At 41.9% G+C, this 17096-nt stretch overlaps 1 protein-coding gene across 4 annotated transcripts; it reads right to left on the reverse strand.

Moving 5' to 3' along the window:
* Positions 1 to 1349: 1349 nt before the first annotated feature.
* Positions 1350 to 16928, reverse strand: Nf1 (neurofibromin 1). 4 transcript variants are annotated; one of them, XM_077423187.1, is made up of 25 exons: positions 16408 to 16928; positions 13822 to 14143; positions 13517 to 13735; positions 12727 to 13420; positions 12386 to 12629; positions 11787 to 12164; positions 11532 to 11718; positions 11315 to 11356; positions 11159 to 11232; positions 10105 to 10985; positions 9687 to 10000; positions 8936 to 9497; positions 8306 to 8854; positions 8022 to 8225; positions 5840 to 7940; positions 5620 to 5760; positions 5244 to 5502; positions 5052 to 5173; positions 4846 to 4950; positions 3800 to 3859; positions 3400 to 3605; positions 3126 to 3324; positions 2765 to 3009; positions 2448 to 2660; positions 1350 to 2347 (listed from the first exon to the last, which is right to left on the reverse strand). In XM_077423187.1, exons 1-24 carry the CDS (start codon positions 16465 to 16467, stop codon positions 2567 to 2569), a joined length of 8262 nt encoding a protein of 2753 aa, XP_077279313.1. In that variant the 5' UTR covers positions 16468 to 16928; the 3' UTR covers positions 1350 to 2347; positions 2448 to 2566. The 4 variants fall into 4 exon arrangements, with proteins under 4 accessions (XP_077279313.1, XP_077279312.1, XP_077279314.1 ...); XM_077423186.1 differs by having other exon boundaries at positions 3800 to 3886; XM_077423188.1 differs by lacking the exon at positions 16408 to 16928 and adding an exon at positions 14982 to 15167 and having other exon boundaries at positions 3800 to 3886.
* Between the last annotated feature and the right edge of the window lie 168 nt (positions 16929 to 17096).

The raw sequence follows: 17096 nt of genomic DNA on the forward strand, positions 1-17096 counted from the left end.
TTTTATGGTATTTACAAATTTATCGTAATAACACGCTCTAGAAGTATCGCGGAAACACGAGGTCCGAAAGGAAAATGTCGAACTGATGTCAAATCCGAATACGACGCGGCATACATATACATGTTAAGCGATTACGATTATGGTCTATTTTTCTTAATTGTACACTTAATGTGTGCACAATTTTTCTTAATTGTAACTGTTAATAAATTAATCGCCTTACCTAACGCAGCCTAGGGACGATTTACAGATTTACACCTTTGGTAAAAGACAACAAGACGCGTGTGATAACACGGCAGTTATACAGGATGTGCTTAACAAACCCGAACTGCGCGAATTAAAATTAGCGAATATGAATATGAATGAATCAGTACTCATTAATGAAGAAATGATTAATTTAAAATCAACTTATATACATCTCACGGTGATTATCAGACTGACAGAGTTAACAAAAATTCAGTAGGAATACAGACTATATGTAAAAAAAAAACATTATAAAAAAATTACTTCGCGAGAGCTTTTCAATATTTTAAAATATGACTAGCGCACGTAAACGTAAAGGCTGCATTCCAATATTCACTGTCAGTACTAAAAATCTATATTTTTCTATATTTTACGTCACATATAGTTGTACCTATACTATAGATTTTCAGTATTGCCAGTAAATATCGGAACGTAGCCTTAATAAGATCAAAGCTCATATAATAGTAATTAATGACTTGAACGTACATTTATTCATGTTAAGTACAAGCTCGAAAGAAGCTCTATACGTTGAAATCAGCGCATTAATTCGGAAATTTGTCCATTTCCTACCGACGCGTCGGGCCTCTAAAAATTTGTCTAAAAATACAGACGAACAAAATCAACTTACAAAGTCGCCACAATTGTATAAACATTATACAACGCACTATGTACAAATACATCTCTCAAACTCCTAACAATCACTCTAGTGCCGTTGAGAAGCTGCTATTCATTCTGCATAGCCGCACAAAAATATCATTTCCACGTTTCTCAATCTGACATGTCGCTATTTATATATGTCACTTGCTATGGCGCGTCAAAAGAAGTTTCATCTAAATAAATAAATGAAATTTAAATAAAAATGGGCGAGTATTCTTCGCGATACATCCTACAAAATACTATTTCAACACGATCCCTGGCACTTGGTATTCATTGCTGCTAACACAAGTGCGAGATCTCTCAATTTACGCGCTATTCTCCTATTCCTTTCTCCTTATTACTAAAATGTCCCGGTTTACGTTACAGTACGGAGAATATATCGCTTGGTCTCACTTTGTACTTTAATAAGTAGTAGACAATATACACTTTTACATTGGTGTTCCTCTTTATGAATCGAGTCTAGAAATTATTCGTCCTGGGGCTTCGAACGCCTTGAGACGACAGGCGTCACTGGTCCAAGTCATCTTTGCATTGTTGAGATCTAGTATATGCAACGGCATACGAGAAGGAGCGAGCGGTTTTTGCGTAGAAAGTTATGTCTAGCGCAAGCGCATTTCTTGGGCCTTAGAGGACCAACAGAGATTCTTTCGTAAGTAGAATAATAATTGTTTGCGGTTTTACAACTGATCGCTTAAAAATAAATCGTAGACGATATATCCGATATATTCTCTTGCAGTAGAAGCGCCTTATAGTTAAAATTTCTATATAATAAAAAAATTGCGAACGATTCTTAATAAATTTTTATCTATCTATTCTACTTCCCGCGGTTGATTCTCTATGGACCATTGAGATTCTTCACTGTATATGTATCGTATTGCGACCATAACAGAATCAGTCAATAAATTATACGTGCAATTATGAAAAAAATATCGAACATATGCAATACTCGTTGTTGATGAAACTGATATATACCATATACCATAAGTCATTTTCTACGTTTATGAACGCTGAATCACGACAAAATGAACTAAATGTTATAATTCGCTAAAATCCAATTTTACGGTATATAGCGAAGAAATTCATGTTTACAACGCAAGTTTTTCAAGTTCGTTGTAAAAGCGTTAGCAACAATATATATATATATATATATGCTATATATATATATATGCTATATATAATATTCATGCATTTGAATCTCGTAACGAAACTGTCGTAATAAAATTTTCACATTGAGACAGCAAATTTTGTACGATTAATTAATAAAATGATCACAAGCTTAAAAAAAACGTCAATATCGCAATATCGTCAATAGAAATAAAATAACGTTCTTCGAAAACATAGCTTTCATCGACTTCCACTTCTGTAGGCTCATTATCATGATGTGGACGGCATTGTACTAAACTGACTGAACATGTTACAGCAATAACACGGGATAAACGTGTGCGAGGTTCTGTAAAATAAAATATTAGCCGGTAAATTTCTTTCATAATGCGACTGAATACCAAATTAAAAAATAATAGTGCCTTCTAATAGAATAATTAGTGTCTCACCTATATTTACAATGCGATTATTTAGAGTTCACACATCTCATTTGCCGTTGCAACTTTCGATTATTTTGCTTCTTACGCACACTTTTATCGCATTGCCTGCCAGTATCACAAATTAATTGCTAAGGTTGTGAACCGCCGCCACCATCACCACTACCCATATTCTCAGTTTGATTCCCATCAACCGAGTTGCTTCGCTTGCTATCCGTACCACGACTGAAACATTCAATTTGTCCGATATGTATCGCGTTTTTGCATACGACACGGTACGCAAAATCACATTTAAACGGCAAACGCTCTGCGAGTAAAATGAGACTCACTTTATATGAACGGAAGAAGCGTCGATATCTGTTGATACACGAGATTGTTCTCGGACAATTCCAGCAGGTGGTCTTGTTTTCGACGCAAAATTCGATTGACAGCTGCCGGCGCGTTTACTCTTCCCGATAACTGTTTCTTTACTATTCGATTCTTGCATCGTCAAACACATTTCCACCATTGCCCTCAGACAATTCACAAACAATTCAGCACTCTCGGGCGTACAGTTTGACACCATTTGTGTTGACTGTAAACATTTTGTCAATTGCGTTACGGACAGAAAGACTCCTAGCTCCTTAAATCCGGTCCATATCAAAATCAAATCACTAAAGAAATAATTAAATGCTAGAATCCAAAACTTACGTCTGAGTCTGGGTAAGGCCCTGCGAACCTCCAAAGACCGCGGAATCCGCAGCTTTGCAAATAGTGTTGCAAATGATGTTGCTGGTTCGTATCTTCGCAAGCTATCATGTTCTGTATAATAGTTTGAACGGCATTCAGTATCGCTTGGTCATGACAAGAAGACAATACGCTATTGATCTTTGCGTCGAGCAAGTTATGTCTGCAAAGATATTCGGCAAGTTGCAAAAATTTGAAGATAGATTAGTCTCAGATATTCTCGTTTGAAAAAACTTACACGACTGGAAAAACTTTAGGGAAAACTACTGTTGCTTCTGCCAGGTATTCATAAAGAATCCGCGTTTCGTTTTCATTGGTGGAATACTTGACTAGCGTGGCCAGCATGGTCAGCACCAAAGTCTGCGTTGAAAAATCCGTTAATACTTCCGGATCGAGTAAGACGTTATTTTCGTTGCTTAGGCTCACTCTGGTGCTACGATCCCTCTGTGTAAGGATACAAACACATTAGTTTCCTCGACTCACGATAAGATTAAGAAATTAAATATTACAGTCGCGGGACGTTCTCAATTCATATTTCCAAGCTGAATAGTCAAAGAAAACCGCGTTTCAATTCGAAAAGAGAGAAAAAGAAAAAAATACAAGAATTATACCACAATTATTGTTGAAATGACAAGTACCTGTTGCTCCGCGTTGTCCGCCGACTTGTCGTCCTTTGCGCTCGGCACGCTCAAGGATCGCTGCGATTTAAATAAAAGCCGGCCAGTCTTGTTAGTGACAAGTTGCATGATGTTTTATATAATCCAGGCAGGCACAGGCAGGCGCGGGCACACACCGAGAGAGTAAACAGAGATGCACGAAGGAATAAAATGATGTTATATGCTATGCGCAACAGGTCTACTGCGGTATCAACTGGGAATCGGATTGAAAAGTATGGCAAACGATAGACAGACCATCACGCGAAATCAATTTTCGTTCAACGTGCTTAAAAGCTGAGACTTTGATTCTTTTTCATGTGCGTCAAGAAATTCAGTAATAAAATGTGGCTGAAAAGCTTCATACCAAGAATATAGTAAATAAAATTAGATAAATATATATATACACCGAAAAGATATGGAATACAATTCCACATAGATACATGGATAATAGATACGTTTTACTATATTTTTGTAGATAAAACACACACACAAATTCTCAGATAACAGGCGGATTTGATAAACAGATATTCCTTGGCAAAAGTAAAAGACTTGATCAAACAATTCGTAGAGACAATAAGATAAGCAAAGCGATAGTAATAGAAGCAATATACATAATTTATCGCGCAAATTACATATGAATATTTTATTTTATGAGAAAGATAGTTCATAGTTCATATTTTGTTCGAATAAGCTCTGGATAATTTTATTTCGTGCGAGCACTTCTCTTGATACTTTTGGGATCATGCAGTGCATTGTTCCAAAGTAACTTCATGCACTCTGTATGCTCGAGAGTGATTCCTTTTTAACTTGCTAAATAAGTAATTGTGTGTGCGAGAATAGTGCCGCATTTCGATATACTCTACATAAGTAATAATTTAAAAAAATATAAGATTTTTTAGGGGCGCAAAAATTGGTGTTCCTACAATATTTCAAACGCATAAGTTAACTACGCCGTTATAATTATTGCTATAGCTCGTAAAGGAGAAATTTTTGAACAACGCGCGCGCTTGTAATTATATAATTTATACCTGCGCAGATTGTTTTTGTTGTTTCGCTTGAGTAAGCGCCGATTGATCTAGTAAATCCCAGGTCTTCTGTCTTCTACTCGTAGGATTAGAAGCTCCAGGCATATCCTGGCGAATTGTACACGATAATCTCATTAATGTCATATGTATTATGTTTTATGTAATCTATGTATAGTACTATAATAACAAATAGAAAAAAAGATAGTCACCGTATTGCGCGATGGCAGAGTATCGAGAACGTCCGAACTGCCTGATGAATCGTGCAAGCTTTTGTCGAGCGAGTGTCGGATGTGACATCTGCTACGAACCTCTTCTGACACAGCCACTAACGCTGCAAAGAATAAAATTCAGAATATATATTTTTTTAATCTTAATATTATTTCAAACTAACGTGAACGTACCGGTCAAGTAAGGGATACTTTCAGGCGTTACTTCAAATTTATCCCTTTTGGAAGGTTTAGCTACGATTGCCAGTAACATAGTCAATACTCTGACCGTCCTGGTGACTGTAGTCGGCGTACGATGCCTATAGCCTTTCAGAAGATGACCAACCAGCGCGAAATGAAAGTTAGACTTAAAGGACAAACCCACAGCATGATCTAATTGTTTAAACTGATATTCCAAAGGTTCACGCGTTGTCATCATTACGTATTCTAATGTCTGGAAAGAATAGCGGTGTGTGTGTAATGATTTTAGTCTCTATTAATCTTCACATTAAGAGATATTTAAAGATTAATCAAGATTCTCTCGAGAAGAAGACTCTTGAAGAGTGCAGACCTTTTCGTCGAAAATGCCTTGTGAGTCAAGTGTGTGCAAGTTCTGCTCGAGAAGGGCTAGGCCGGATGCGTATAACGATGCTTCATCTAATTCGAGAACGGACGTGGCAATCCAGAATAAATACCTGTGTATTGGCGATTCCTTAACAGAAAACGGTAAAACGGATTTAGTACTGAATATTGAAGTTGAACGATTTCTAAAGCTCTAAACGGAAACTTACGGATCTCAAAAGAGGTTGCAATCGGGTTAAGCACATAACAATAGCCTCTATAAGATTAATATCGTTGAAACTTTCGAGCGCCTTCATCAGTATCTTCAGTAGTTGCCTCATGTCTTGATCCGTTATACTTTTGCTGATACAACCGAAGACGATGAGAGCTCGTGGCTGCAAAGCCGGATTTAAGCAGAAGGCAAAGTTCTTCGCTAACGATGTCCACGTTTTTAACCAATCGCACTTAGGAATGTCTCGCATGCAAGCCTCCATGATCTCCAGAAGAGCGTCAGTTATGACTTCCAAACTGGTTAAATAAAGTCTCTCCCTGTCCTGTGTCCCGTGCGCGCTTCTCTCGCTACCGAGCCACTTTTCATTCGCGTGTTTACAGCTGGATTTTGGATGTTTGTAGAAGGCCGTCCCAGCGGCGGATTTCACCTTGCTGATGCCAAACAGTAGGTAAAACTTGGGCAATGAGAATTCGTCTAGGCTCATCCGTAGTATTCTATGTGTATCTTCGGAGAACGAAGGCGAACTGCATGTGCACAACGAGTGAATACTGTTGATGACCAAACCATGAGTGGAAGCTCGCATGGTCAAACTGCCGGAGCACACGAGCAACGTCACCGTGTGAAAAATGTACGGCAAGTGTTTCCCTACATCCAGACAGTTATTAAAGGACAACATCAGGAGATATCTCGCCAGGATTGCTATATCGCTCCACATTACATGCTGCTCCAGCTGCGACGTCGGCGACATGCACGTCTTGTCCACTATTCGACATACTTTATTTATTAGTTTCTTGGCGACCAATTGCACGTTACCGGACGCCAGAGCGACTGCAGTATCCGCCATGATCTCGGCCATGATCGGCGAGCTTAAGCCATATCGCGCGCTACGTTGAAGAAAAATATCGAGAACAACGTCTATCAGTTCCGGCAACATACCAATCGTACTCCAGATCTTCGCCTGTATACTCGGATACATTTCAATCTCCTGGACAGTCAACGTAATCAAATCTTCCAGGATCTCTGTAACTTGCTTCTGCCGCTTACCGCCTTCATCGTGCGGTTTGTAAAATCGCACGAGGTTGCTGAGCCATGGTGTCATATATTCAAGGCATAAATGCTTCAGCTCGATAGTCGACTCCTTGAAACCTTGTATGCATTCCTTAAGAAATTCGAGCGTGAGATGCGGATCGTTCGCCGCCAAGGTCTCACTCAAATGCTTTATGAATATGGTGTTATTCGATGGTATGCAAATACCAGATGTTTCCAACAGTTGACCCTCTATTTTCAAGCCAAATGTCGCTGTGAGCGCGCACAGGTGATTATACGCGGCAGTCCGAAGATTGGGGTCCGGACTACCGAGATTCAGTAAGGCCATGTTCAAAAGGGTACCGGGCACATCCTTAGGCCTGATTTTCGAGTGAACGGACATAGAGTCCGGCTGCGACAGCACCCAACGATTCCTGATGTGAATTATATTCTGCACAATGCTGTCGCAATCGTTGTGGGCAAAAGTCAGAGGTACCGATTCGCTGGAAATGGTCAGCACAAATGAATTGTCGTCCACCAGACAAACTTCTTCTATTTCGGACGCATAATAGACGTCATTTAAGATAACGGATTGCGATAACACTTTAAATCTATCAGTATGCGTTATTTGCAACGTCGTTGGTCCGATCTTCACAGATACTCTCATCTCTCTGTGAGCTAGTTTCAAGACGCCGGTGAACACTTTCAAGTCTTCGTCCAGGGATAATGTCGCTCCGGGTAATTTCTGTTGCTCGACATCGATCACGTCATTTAATTTCCCTTGGTCGATGAAGACAATCTTTCGATTACCTTTCAACGGCGCCAGGATACTATCGTAATACTTTGTGAATTCGCGTACCCATGTATTACAATTGTAAATGTAAACTGCGTGGAGATTTTCATAGGTTGCCACAGGTAGAACGCAAAACCACTTTTGCAAAAATTCTACCCTAAACCGATTATCTGAACACGTGTGAGTGAAATCGACGACTACGTCGTACGGAGAGTGATAGAAGGGTTTTAATGTTAGAATAACGTGATATATCAGCAGATCGCCATTCGTTTCGCCAAGTCTGAAAATCGAAGTTTATAAATGGCATGCTCTTCGCTATATGTATATTCACCGCTATCTTACATAAACGATTTGCGCATACTTGAATCGTCGTGGAATGTAGTAAAATACTGGATAGCCTTGCTTGCTGGTGCCTGCTTGATAAAAGATATTCATACTCTGGATGCTTTTAAATTCCTCTCTCTCATGCATATTATGCTTCATCATGATCTCTTCAAAATTAGTCGACGACATGTCTTTGCTCGCCCATCGTGACATGCGAACGTAATTAGTCGAAAAGAGCGAGCTGAAATTCAAACATAGAATCAATTCGTGATTCATATTAGCGATGATAACGTAGTCAAAGCAAACAGATCGAAAACTCACTGAGAATCCACCGGCTTGTGCTCAGGTGGACCAAGATACGCTAATAACGTAGCCATCTTGTCAAATGGTCTCCTCCCGACAGCTTTGTGGTCTCTACTACTACTAAGATAGTCTCCAATTTTTTCCTGATGATTCCACAACAACCTGTGCAATGCTAAGACATTGGCATCCGAAACAAATGACATAGGATGGCTGGTTTGATCGACCGTTTCGCAATCCGATGCTATCTGTATGATGAATCGTCGACCGATCTCGAAATTCGTTCTCAAAAAATCGTTGAAAGGCAACATATGTTGCTCCTTGCTGAACTCTACGTGATTTGCAATATTCTGCAATATCTTTGACATAAGCATGAGGCCTCGTTTGACTTCATACGGTACCGGTTTGTTCACGATACCCATCTCTTGGGGCGAGACAATGGCAGGATTAATGAAACGTAGAAATATCACCGTTCCTACGGCCACAATGTTGCTCTGCGGAGATTGCGGAAATCTCTTGCATAATACTTGATACAGGCAGTGACACATCGAGCGCAGCTGCGGAGGAAACCTGAAAAGAAATTTTGGACTTGAGCGATATGACTTATGTGATTTTATTTTATTTAGCAAGTTATAATAAATGATGACTTACGTATCTGATGATGATACGATAGCATTGAACACTTTTTGTGTCAATATGATTAAGTTGTCACCGTTTTGTTCAATACTTTCGCTAGGATCAATCCTTGCGCTGTCTACTTCAAAACTAATTGTTGGCTCGTCCAGTAAAGGTTTGATCAGAGGTTCAAGCAAGCTTTGCAAATAGCTGGTACCATAAATTTTAAAACAGAAGGACATTATTTTACTTCCCAGAGTATTACCGCGAAAGAGAGTCTGTATGCAATCAGTTAGCTCGACCTCTCGATAAAGCATATTCCACAATAGAGGTGACAATAAATGCTTTGCGTCGAACAGTGTCACGAAGACGCGCGCCAACTCATCCATTTGATTTGTCGTCACTACATTGGCCAATGCCATGGCGATAGGCAATTCACCTTTATCACTGATCATTGTAACAAGTTGCACTAATTGCTCGTATCTGTCTGCTAGGACAGTCTCAGCAAGGGTATCGAACTCCGTTCCCTGCTGAAGGATTTTAGTCAACACTTCCATAAATGCGGCTCGCGTCTGAAGATCCGCGTTATAGCCTAAATCTAAGTAAGAAAAAAGTTAAAGATTTAGCGATAGAGCCATTGTTACTGATAGTTATGGATAATTGAAGAATTCTCTGGAAGAAATAAAATGGCGAATAAAAATGAAAGTAAGAAATATGTTTTTGGGACTTAATCCGTTCCTCCAGAAAACTCTTGATCTAAAAGCATATAAATTGATTTTTTGCGTACGTATTGAATGTCTCAAGCCGCTGTCTATATTTGCACTGAGAAGATTACTCATAGCTTGAATGGTAGTGTTGCGCAAAGTGGCTAGCTTGTTAGTCGTTAAAGTAGGCGATTGCTGAGACTCAAGATCCTTGTCCTCCGATGATGATGATGATGGTTCGTTGCAGTAATTTATTAAATTCATAAAGAGCATGAAATATTTCGAAAATAGTTCAGACTTTGCTTCCATCAACTCAACGCGATCAGAATCTTCAGGCTGAAGAGGAAGTCCGCGCAATAATGCTCCTACTGCCTCCATGCAAGCTTGATCCAAATCTCTAGAGAAAGTTAAAGACAGATTCGATAATTATAACTATTGATTTTTAGTTTTTAACATAGAAGTTGGACATATTTATATATAAAGTGAGAGAAAATATTTTACCTTGTGTAAGCTGTAATATCGTTGGCAGTTGTTGAAGAAAAAGGATGCGTGCACATTACCCACTCGGTCAAATATTCAACTAGTTTGTTGCGAAATTTCAACTCCTGTCTAAATGCCAGATCGTCTCGTCTCTTCATCATAGCTTCAACCAGCTGGCATAATTTGGTTTTGATGCAAATCGAATGCACCGTCATGTCTAAATGCCTGACATACCTAACGATTGCCAACATCATGCCTTCAATACTGGTCACTCCGAGGTATTCCGATGGTTGATCCGTCTTTGAGTCCAGAATATTTTTCATTATAAATATGGTGTGTTCAATGAACTGCGTGTTTAAATCCGATACCACTACCTGTCCACGTGGGTCGAAGAATTTCTCGACGAAATTTTTTATCTGATCGAACAATATTGGATATACGGCAGGACTCATCTCATGTGCGACTAACTCCTTCACGTGCTTCTGTATTTGATTGCCAAGTTTCTCGTTGTTGCAAATTAATAATCGTAATAAGTTGAATACGAATTGCGTCACTGGGCAATACTGCGCTTCTTGATTCGAATTTGTTAAGCCCGAGACGGAATCCTGCTGTTTCGTCAAACCCCTTTTATGCTCGGGATTAAAAGGGAATACGCCATACGGTGGTCTACTAGGTGAACGACGTTGCAGGCATACTCCGCCCAAAGCGCAAAGAAACCCTGTCATGTTGGCCCACTCGTTAATTTGCTCTTCCACTTCGTGCTCCGAATTCTGGTGTGCTGCTCTCCGTTTTACGTTGCCGCGACAAAACGGCTCTACCTGCACATCCTCAGTCTTGCTTTTAGGATAATTAGCCAATTGTCGCGAAGTCGCTTCCCAATTTCTAAATGTTTCCTCCCAAGCCTAAAAATACGAATGTAAAATTCTGTCAGTTTTTTCAAAGACTATAATGATGTTCATGTTTCATTGATATTGATTAAATATTAACTAATATTTTATCGTGTTTTATGCATGGTGATAGAGAGTTCAAATTAGATATAAATACATATACAAAAAATAAATGTTAATATACGTACTGGTTGTATACCATTCACACAATGTTCAATCTTTCTCAACAAGAATAATATTCTTTTTTGTAACGTAGCACGCCCTGAAATATAAAAGACACTTCAAACTGCTGCTATCAATAGTTTCGTCGTTAAAGAAGATAACGAATAAAATTGGAAACTCACCGTGATTATATTCCTGATAACATAGTCTACTCTCCCCGTGGGCTATTACGATAACAAGATCTTTAATACTCTACTACAGACGAATAAGAATTTTATTAATTGAAATAGAGAAATAAATTCAAAGATTCACAAGTGAGTCTTTGAATCCAGGAGAACATATCTCTCCATCTGTGCTCTGAGTGTTCTCATGAAATCTCGTTAGAAAAATAAAACTTACCAGAGATCAACACGGTCGAAGCTTGCGCCAATTCTAAATACAATTGATAATTCGGAAGCAAACAGGTCACCGCTACCTCGTCGCTGCCACAAAGAATTTCCGCTTCTTCGCATAATAGTGCAAAACAAGACATGGATACTAAAACAGCCTCCATGTCTATACTCCATAAATACATCAAACACACGACCTGAACACGTTAAATTCCTCGAATTAATTGTAACCAGCCATAATTTTGTAATGGTTAAAAGTTTGTACCTCAAGTTTAATATGCGCTTGTTTACTGATTGCAATATGGCTGTCCACATTTCCATAATCTTTGTACTGAGAAAGAAAAGCATTCCTACAACTCAGTATCTCACGAAGCCATTTAAGTATAGTCGTGTAATTGAAAATTTGATGTTGAATCAATTTCTGGGAGATCGAGAAGACGACCTGCGAACTGGCATCCCAGAAAGTATCGAGCGGCGCTTCTGGATTCCATGCTTTGACTTTGTCTGGGTGGTGTAGCACTAACAAAGCCTCCATCGCTTCGTGGGCGATGTCCGGCATCGTGGGCTGATGGACTAATGAGACAAGTCCATTGATCAACTCTAAAGTGGACCTTTGTATTTCATGACCAGCTGTGCCGTAACTCTGCAACGTGTCAAATTAATATGGAGGCCTTAGACATCTTATCCATATTTAGTCTATATATATTCTATATCTCTCGATTACATATGTAGTTTTTTTTTTAGTTTTTTTTATTATTAAGTTAAATACACACGAGTAGCAAATGCTTTATTTATACTTTTCATATTTTTTACCGTTAACGCTTATATTCATAATGGATCCATATTTATTTATAAAAAACATACGTGCAACATTAACATAGGGTCCACGTGAATGAGTCGCACCATCACCAACAATAGGTTCTTAGAATTAGCCATCTCCTCTTTAGGCTTGAGGGCAAAGTTGTGAATCATGCGCAGCGGCGTATTCCACATGCAGTTCTGTGTCACTTTGTTCAGAGTATCGGTAAACATATTCCTGAGTTCCGTGCCGTACGAATATACAAGACTAATCTCCGGCCACCACGGTAATCTCGGTTGAGTGAAGATTCTGAAATATGGCATATCGAAACCGGTCAGACTTATCGTCAACAACTTGCGAGGTTTTTATGCGATTGCTGCAAGTAGAAAATATTTTCGACACTTGCTTGTATAATGAGCTGACCAAGACGAACTGGTACGTTGACGGGTAATTGACATTCAGGCAAAACTTAAAAACTTCGTTGTTATGCGGATTGATACGGAAGGAGCTAACGAAGGAGTCGATCATCAGATCGACGTCCTGCGCGCTGTAATTCTGCCCGCGTGAAAATGGCTTCGAGGGATTGAAAAGAAGGCTCATCAGATCATCCATCAGCTGCTGCGCCAGAGTTAGGACGACGTTGCTAGATTCGGCGTTGTTGACATACGTGGCCGCCTTAACGAGATTGACGCACGTGATCGCCGCGGCCTCGGACAGTTGGCGACTAGAGGAGCTGCCGTGCATTCGCAGACTACGCTTTACGCTATCGATGAACTGCTTCTTTCTCGAATATCGTGGCGAATCGGGTGGCCTAGTGTCGGCGTTGACGATCTCCAGGACCTTGGGCGAGAGTACCAGCAGCATCATCTGCAACGGCCAAACAGAGGCCGCGCGGCTCTTCTTCTCAACGACAAACGTGTCGAGAATGTCGAACAACTCTTCGCAGGCCTTACCAAGATCCTCATTAGGCTGCTTCTGCACGTCGGCGAACTCCTGCGGATACGTGTCCATCCAGTTCCAGATCGCCTTCTCCAGGGGATTCATAAGCACGAGATACGCCGACTTCTTGCCGACCAGTTGCCGGATTTTCTGTATAGTTTCTGCAGCAATAGCGAGTGAACGCGCGCGTAAGTGTACAATGCATTAAATCTTGGCTTCATTTATGCAATCGCGCCACGTCAATAATCACCGCCTACCGTTCAGAAGCCTGGTCAATCTGTAGACATCGACATTGATATACTGCATCAGCTCGATGTCGCTGCAGTCTGGATTCTCGTCCCCGCTGTTGGACAGTTCCTGAAGCCTGGCCGATATCCGGTTGAAGACCGCGTTGAAGAAATTTAGACTCAGAGCGAACAGCACTTTGCTCGCTAAATCCCTTATCATTTTCGTCTGCGGGCTGTCGTAGGGCATGCCTGCAAATTACAATTATCCTTGAAGATTCTACTTTCACCTTGACTCGATATCTCAACAATTTTCCTCGCCGAGTTGTTCCGCTTACCTATGAACTGACATATCTCCCGCAGCAGCAGCTTCACATTCATCGCCTCCTCAAACTTGGTTGTGTCCTTCGGTGTGTTCGCCAGGCACTTCTCCAGCGTGTCCAGAACGATGACGATTGATTCCCGTCGATCTTGATCCTTGGGTTGGAACGGCCGCTGACTGCTCGTGCTCGGCGTCAGCTCGTTGACCCGTTGCAGCATCTTCGTAAGACCAGATATAACGAAGGAGAAGCGGTATCGGGATATCTCTATCAGGCATTTCTTGCACCTCTTCTCGTTCACTCGAGAATGAGGACTTTCGGGACCGGAACGACACGGCAGCTGCGTTCAAAAAAGCGATCTCTTAGGGAAAGGGATATATATATATATATATATATATATATATAAATAAAACGTACAATGAGTGTGACAAACATATTTAAATAAAGTACAAAGTGTGCGCAAATAAGTAACATTGATGAATGAATGGATGATCCATTTTCGTCTCTTTGCAGGTACGCGGGGATTATATATTTATTAGGATGAAGGAGGAGGAGGCATGGACGCGAAGGAGGCATATCAAGGATGAAATGAGGCAGTCTTTGAAATAATGGTGGCGACAAATTGCCTCGACATCGCGCATCGGGAAACGTCCATTTATACGCTCGTGCGACTCAATCGATTCCGGTTTTATTCCCTTTTGTTCGGGTGTATCGGGCAGCGCGGCAGCGCGCGGTCGAGCTGTGCGCTGTGCGTAAAGGGAATGCGACTTTCATTCATGGATGGACCCGTCCCATTCATCGGGCTCGCATCAAACGCGCCAACTGTAAGAGAATTCATTCTTTTCTATCGCCATTTTCATGGGCAATGGGGAGGACACGAGCGCGGAATCTTGTCCCCGGAAATTTATTCAATTTATCCGGAGATTTTTGTTGAGACCGTCGAGGAATACCGTCATTTTTTTATTGGTCCTGCAAACATCACGTTCCACGCGAATTTATATATCGCGGGTGAATAGTATACAGTTTAATTAAAACAAAAGCGTCGCCCTAATTATCACGCCAACGAGCGTGGGTGGTGAAAATCGTGCGAAATAACATTCGCGAGTCATGGAGTCATCGCTCAAGTTTATCGATATTTACACCTCGCACCCCTAATAGATACGTTACTGTATATACACCTTGATTGAGCTGCTCTCACGGCGAGGTTGACTGGAGGCGGATGGCGGATGGCGGATGGCGGAGGGGGCGAAGGTCAAACCGCACGAGGGGAGCCGGGAGAGGAGGGGCCATCTTTGCAAGAATGCATCTTTTCATGAATGAACGAATCAAGGAGGGAAGGAACGACATCGTATTCTCGGGCACGGGTGGCCCCTCTCCCTCCCACTTTATCGATACACACTCGAAACGTACGACCGTCTTCGTCTTACGCGATTACAGAGGTCCGATTTTTTTCGAGAAAGATAAATCGCGTAGCTGTTCGAAACCGTTTCTAGCTCGATCCTCTCAGCCACATTTGGGAGATCGATTAATCATATGATAATTTAGTGGTAAAAAATCAAGCACGTAGACGTACGTATCTCGCAACCGTGTCAAATTGAAAGAATTAAATGAGTTTAATTACATCTTGATCACATAGGTTGAGACTCCGTCATTGGGTTTACGCAAACATAAACGAATCTCGTTTTTTCTTAAATGTAAGATTTTGATATGCCACCCTTCGTTATAAGAACGAAGAACGAATTCCAAAGCCGCTAGCAACTGTAAACAATTTAAGCAAATCTCTGATCAATTTTTTTTATAAAATTCCGTTTTTGTCACATCCGAAAATCACACGTAATAAATATAAAGCAAAATGAATCTTTCGGAAAATCCTTTGTCCTTCGCGTCTACATAACGCGGATGGCTCAAGAAAATTCTAAAAATTTAGCCGTTGCCCATATTTATAAGTTTGCGAGATCGCTCCTAATCGGACATCGGACGTCGAGGTCCTCGAATCGTATGTTTCTCACGTCGAGCTCGCTTCAAGTAACACATCTCTGACAATTCTCATGTTCAAATTCGGCACGTAGGTATTACGAGTCGACGTTGACCGACTCTCGTGGGTACCGATCGGCCGTCAGTCGCGCATATCCTCGTCCTCGTCGCAGTCGTTGGTCCAGGAGTAGCTGGCCGAAAAAAATGTACCACCCCGCGCACCGCAACGAGTGGCGAGACTGGCGAGAGAACTCGAAATTCAATACCCGGAGCCGGAGCCGGAGCCGGAAAACGGGGCGCGAAGTATGGCGGGAACGAGGTCGACGTCGACGGTACCGGTGTGCCCCCAAGACGCGCCCACGAAAGGCGTCGACGAACAAAACGGCCGAGTACCGTATAGCCGTGGTGCGACATTAATCGTGGATGTGACATTAAGAGGGAGGAGGAGAGGTGGCCGTTGCACACACCGGAAGAGGGTGGCGAGTGGCGAGGAGCGAGACGAGCCGTGAGAGGGAAGGAGAGGGCGAGCGTGAAACGAAACGAAACGACCAGGAAACGGAGGACAAGGGCGCAAGGGAGATCGACACGCTTCTCGCCGCGTCGGAGGTCGGAGCATCGCCAATCGCGCACCTGAGCCTCGAAACGCGCGAGCACCAAATTCGCCCATTCCCCGGGCTTTTGCGTCCCCATCTCTGTCCGAGGTTCACTGACAGGCCGTTACCACGTACCACGAATCGCCAGCTCGCTACGAGCCGCGACCTTACGTCATCATTTACGAACGTTGACTGAACGACCATCACCCACGACCCACGACCCACGACACCCACCGTCACCGCGGCACCGCGCACCGCGGATCTGCGGCTGCGGCCTGCGCGAATCGCCATCGCCCCCCGCCCCCGTTGCCCGTTGGGAGGGGCACTTGCGGCGGTGTGGGGCAGCGAAGATGATCGAGCGCGGCCGAAGGTGCACGACCGCCTCGCCGACGCGCCGCGCCAATCGCGCGTTACGTGCTCAGGAGTGTCGCGCGAAACCGAAGGACTCGAACGTATTCTACGTAAAGGGAAAATAGTTTTTACTTTTTTCCAAAACGAAAAAAAGGAAGAGGAACAACTGAACATTTTCAAATGCGATATTATTTTTAATTGTCAATAATTTGCTCCGTTCTTTATCGCATCTTTCTTAGGATTATTTGCTCGTTTGACGTTAAACGTTAAAACATTTGAGATACTACAGGGGATGATGGCTTCGTACATCCCTGGTTCCCACCTTGCAACCACGTCATTCATAACTGTGCGACGCGGCCTTGTACCCGGGACAAT

This window comes from Temnothorax americanus, unplaced genomic scaffold (genome assembly GCF_048541705.1).
Source record: "Temnothorax americanus isolate GAGA-0224 unplaced genomic scaffold, ASM4854170v1 Scaffold77, whole genome shotgun sequence".
Classification (NCBI taxonomy): Eukaryota; Metazoa; Arthropoda; class Insecta; order Hymenoptera; family Formicidae; genus Temnothorax; species Temnothorax americanus.

Coding starts and splice junctions, on each gene's coding strand:
- Nf1 (XM_077423186.1), bottom strand. CDS start 16,467: ATGGGGACGCAAAAGCCCGGGGAATGGGCGAATTTGGTGCTCGCGCGT. Junction 11,357..11,531: donor TTCGACCGTGTTGATCTCTG/GTAAGTTTTATT, acceptor TTATCGTAATAG/CCCACGGGGAGAGTAGACTA. Junction 10,001..10,104: donor GATATTACAGCTTACACAAG/GTAAAATATTTT, acceptor AACTTTCTCTAG/AGATTTGGATCAAGCTTGCA.